General features: G+C 49.5%; 1 protein-coding gene across 1 annotated transcript in view; it reads right to left on the bottom strand.

The window, feature by feature from the left end:
- Positions 1-5,024, bottom strand: part of ARHGEF18 (Rho/Rac guanine nucleotide exchange factor (GEF) 18) — a 148,997-nt gene that overhangs the window by 129,656 nt on the left and 14,317 nt on the right. Inside the window, exon 2 of the mRNA XM_011943634.1 lies at positions 4,420-4,544. Within this exon, the coding sequence (XP_011799024.1) occupies positions 4,420-4,434 (15 nt within the window). The 5' untranslated portion in view covers positions 4,435-4,544. The remainder of the gene's footprint in view (positions 1-4,419; positions 4,545-5,024) is intronic.

Genomic DNA, 5,024 nt, shown 5'->3' with positions numbered 1-5,024 from the left:
TATTTATTTTTTGTAGAGACAGTGTCTTGTTGTGTTGCCCAGGCTGGTCTTGAAATCCTGGGCTAAAGTGACCCTCCCACCTCAGCCTCCCAAAGTGCTGGAATTACAGACATGAGCCACTGTGCCTCGCTGGGCAGATGGTTTTCAAATGGTCATTGAGTAGAAAGACCTCAGTCAAGGTTGGCATCCTGCTATGGTAGCTGTTGTTAGCTTAGCATGACCTGGGTCAGGTACTTAAAGCTCTTTGAGCCTCAGTTTTTTCCATCTCTAAAATGGGCATACTGCCACCTACTTGTAGGATTGGGTTGTGCAGATGAAATGAGATGTTTGGGCATTGCAAGCCCTCGGCCAATGGAATAATACATTGCTGTTTTTAAATGTCATGAGTCGGGGGCCAGGGCCGTGGCTCACGCCTATAATCCCAGTGCTTTGGGAGGTCAAAGTAGGAGGATCAGTTGAGGCTAGGGGTTTGAGACCAGCCTGGGCAACATAGCGAGATCCCATCTTTAAAAAAAAAAAAAAAAGGCCGGGTACAGTGTCTCATGCCTGTAATCCCAGCACTTTGGGAGGCCGGGGTGGGCGGATCACAAGCTCAGGAGATCGAGACCATTCTGGCTAACACAGTGAAACCTCGTCTCTTAAAAAAAATAATAATAATAAAATTAGCCAGGCGAGGTGGCGGGCGCCTGTAGTCCCAGCTACTCGGGAGGCTGAGGCAGGAGAATGGCGTGAACCCGGGAGGCGGAGCTTGCAGTGAGCTGAGATCCGGCCACTGCACTCCAGCCTGGGCGACAGAGCGAGACTCCATCTCAAAAAAAAAAAAAAATAATAATAATAATAATAATAATAATAATTAATAAATTTCAGGAGTCAGGACCCTTCCTCTGAGCAAGCCTCTGACAGCCCCAAATCGAATCACACGGTCTCCCCTGTCCTCACGGAGCGAATTGGAGAAGATAGACGATTAACCCAACCATTATAATCAAGAATGCTAGAAGGTTCCAGTCAGCAGGCTGGGGAAGATCTGAGGGGGAACAGATTACGCTGTCCAAAGAGTATCAGGGAGGGCTTCCTGGAGGAAATGGCAGCAAGTGAAAGTCTGAGGACTGAGTAGGGGCTGGCTAGGCAGATACTGCAGGTAAGCGTATTCCAGGCAGTGAAAGAACAGGACATCCAGAAGTCTGCAGGCTGGAGAGCTCATGGCGCCTTTAAGCAACTGGCAAGTGTTCCTATGGATGGAGGTGTGGACAGTTGGGGAACACGAGTCTGGTTGGCCAAAGCATGGATTTAATCTGGAATTTTCCAATGGTGGTGGTAGGGAGGGCAGTGATTGGCCTTCAGAAAGATTATTCAGCTTGCTGGCTGGGTGCGGTGGCTCACGCCTGTAATCCCAGCACCTCGGGAGGCCGAGGCGGGCAGATCACATGAGTCCAGGAGTTTGAGACCAGCCTGGCCAACATGGCAAAACCCCATCTCTGCTAAATATACACAAATTAGCTGGACGTGGTGGTACATGCCTGTAATCCCAGCTACTCAGGAGGCTGAGGCACAAGAATCTCTTGAACCTGGGAGGCGGAGGTTGCAGTGAGCCGAGATTGTGCCACTGCACTCCAGCCTGGGTGATAGAGTGAGACCCTGTCTCAAAAAAAAAAAAAAAAAAAAAAAATGTATTAAGCTTGCAGAGCAGAGATGGGCTTGGATGGGGCCAAGATGCAGGCAGGTGGCCCAGCCAGGACACCCATGCAGATGACCTCGGGGAGCCATGATGGGGACCACCACCAGGGAAGGGGAAGGAGGGTACAATGCACAGAAATGGAAGGTCCTTGGGGTTCAACATTCACAGGACTTGGTGCCTGATGGGAGAGGGAGGGTGAAGGAAAGTTCCCGGGTCTCCAGCTCTGGTGACCAAGTGGATGATGAGAATAGGGACTCAGGAAGAAGGGGCAGATTTGCTAGGGGGTGGGGGCACAGCCTTGCTGCCTACTCACAGGCCTCCCTGCTTCCCCAGAGCCCACCGTTCCCCCATTGCCATGGTATCCACCCAACTGCCTGCATCCCATGGTTCTCTTTCAAAGAGGTCCAGATCCCAGGGAAGGCGCAGGGTGAAACTCCAGTCCTGGGTCTGTGATCCTTTTCCCGGGACTTTCCATGACATCTGGACTAATTCCTTCACTTCTTGCATCTCAGTTCTTTTTTTTTTTTTTCCCCCTCATTCTGTCACCCAGGCTGCAGTGCAATGGTGTGATCTTGGCTCACTGTAATCCCCACCTCCTAGGTTCAAGCGATTCTCCTGCCTCAGTCTCCTGAGTAGCTGGGACTACAGGTGCACACCTCCACACCCGGCTAATTTTTGTATTTTCAGTAGAGATAGGGTTTTACCCTGTCGCTCAGGCCGGCCCAGGCTGGGCATGTTGGCCAGGCTGGTCTCAAACTCCTGACCTCAAGTGATCTGCCCACCTCGGCCGCCCAAACTGCTGTGATTACAGGCGTGAGCCACCATGCCCAGCCCCTCAGTGTCCTCTTCCATAAAATGACAAGTGTGGGTACATGAATTGCCCTTTATGGCTTAACCATAACAGACCCTCCTTCCTTAGTGTAGTAGATGTTGTGGAAAGTCACTGAGATCCCCAGAGCCTGTGGGAAAAGGAACTGTCAGCTCTCAGCCCCCTTCCTGGGCAGCCCATCGGCAATGGTTGATTGACAAGGCAGTATAAAGGCTTGAGCATTTCAGCCCGGCTCCATCTGAGTCTGCTTCCTGAAGACTCAACACACACAATCTGACTGTCTTGGTCCCTGGTGGAGCTGGAGCTGAACTGTGTTCATGAGACCTCTCCCTGGCCCCTGCCCTCTCAAGGATGCACCTCCTAGATGCCACATCTTCCACCCCAGGAGACCTTCCAGGAAGCAGCCTGGAGGCTGTCACCAGGACCTTTGCCAAGACCTCAGTCCCAGCCAGCCACACACCATTAGGGCTTGATGTTAACCATGCCCCAACTCCATCCAGGGATCTCAAGCTTTCAGGGTCTTTCTTTTGAGACTGGAGCCTGGGGGCTGGCCTCGCCTACAGGCCCCTGACATAAGCGCTTGGAGAAAGTGTGTGAGAGCAGAGGGTACAGATGCAGACTGAAGAGTCAGACTGGGCTTGAATCCCAACTCTGCCATGACAGGAACTTAGGCAAGTCAGTCTACCTTTCTGGGCTGTATTTGGTTTTAGTCTGCCTTCCTTCCTTCCTTCCTTCCTTCCTTCCTTCCTTCCTTCCTTCCACTCACCCTTCTCATCTATCTATTCACCCATCCATTATCCATCCATCCTTCCTTCATTCTTTTATTTATCCATCCTCCTTCCTTCCATCAACCCATCCATCCATCTTCCTTCCTTCCTTCCACTCACCTTTCTTCTCATCTATCCATTCACCCATCCATTATCCATCCATCTTTCCTTCATTCTTTCATTTATCCATCCTCCTTCCTTTCATCCATCTTCCTTCCTTCCTTCCTTCCTTCCTCTCACACTTCTACTCATCCATCCATTCACCCACCCATTATTTATCCATCCTTCCTTCATTCTTTTATTTATCCATCCTCCTTCCTTCCATCAACCCATCCATCCATCTCTTCCTTCCTTTCTTCCTTCCACTCACCCTTCTTCTCATCCATCCATTCACTCATCTATTATCCACCCATCCTTCCTTCATTCTTTCATTTATCCATCCTCCTTCCTTTCACCCATCTTCCTTCCTTCCTTCATTTTATTCATCAATCATTCATGTATCCATCCACCCATACTTCTCATCTTTCTTTCTTCCTTCCATTCACCCACCTTCCTACTCTTTCATTCATCCACCATCCCTCCTTCCTTCCTTTAATCCACCCATCCATCCATACTTCCTTCTTTCCTTCTTCCATTCATCCATCCTCCTTCCTTCCATCGGCCCATCCATCTATCCATCTAGCTTTCTTCTTTTTATTCACCCATCATCCATTTATCCATTCACCCACACTTCTACCCATCTTTCCTCCCTTCCTTCTAGTCACCCATCATCCATTCATCTACCCAACCACCCTTCTATTCATCCATGTACCCATCCATCCATCCACCCATCCATCCATCCTTCTACTCATCTTTCCTTGATTTCCTCTTTCCTTACATCTATCCATCCATCTATCCAGCCATCTACCCACCCATCTATCCATCCATCCATTCATCTCTCCATTGCTCCTTTCCTCTTTCTTCTTATTTCAGAACAGATTCTGGTTTCCTTATATGTAAAACAGGATAATAACGACTTTACAAGTTTTGATGAGGATTCCCTGAGATAATGTATACAAAGTGCCTGGTAAAATACAGGTGCTAAACAAAGTGTACTTGCTGCCACTGTTGTCATCAGCTCCTGCCCGTTTCAGCAGTCAGACACCTGCCTGATCATCCCCCATGGCAGAGAAGAAGTCTGGGTTCTCAGGTTTCCAGGATCCACTGCTGCTGTTGGTGGCTGAAGCCACAGCTCCAGAGTCACAGGGCTGGACACATGACTTGGGCTCAGAGCCTGTGGAGAAAGGAGGGACAAGGTGTCAGGGATAAGCTGGGCATGCTAAGGGAGCCAGGACCTGGATTCTGCATGTGTTGCTGGTCACCCTGGACCTCAGTTTTCTCATCTATAAAATGAGTTGGTGAGGGGAAGGAGAGGATGGTCTCAATGATCTTGAAGCCAGCATATGTGTCACCTCTTCCCCATCCTGAGCCTATGACAGACATTACTAGTCAATCACGAGGCAATTTCCTGCTTAGCCATTTGCCCCCTCAGGATTCTTCCCAACACACCGGTTCCAGTAGCCATCACCAGGTGATCCAAGTTGGCTTATGTATGAAATCAATTTGTCATGCCTGCTCTAGCAAAAAGCCCTCAGTTGATCAATGATGCTAATGGTCCTGTAGACCAAATGCAAGTACCCCATGCCCACATTGTTTTTCCCTCTCCTCCTCCTCCTCCTTTCTTCTTCTTCCTCCTTCTTCTTCCTTCTTCTTC

The sequence above is a fragment of the Colobus angolensis genome, unplaced genomic scaffold, assembly GCF_000951035.1.
Source record: "Colobus angolensis palliatus isolate OR3802 unplaced genomic scaffold, Cang.pa_1.0 Scaffold22, whole genome shotgun sequence".
Taxonomy (NCBI): domain Eukaryota; kingdom Metazoa; phylum Chordata; class Mammalia; order Primates; family Cercopithecidae; genus Colobus; species Colobus angolensis.
Note: the sequence above shows the minus strand (reverse complement) of the source record. Positions and strands in the feature narration are given on the sequence as shown.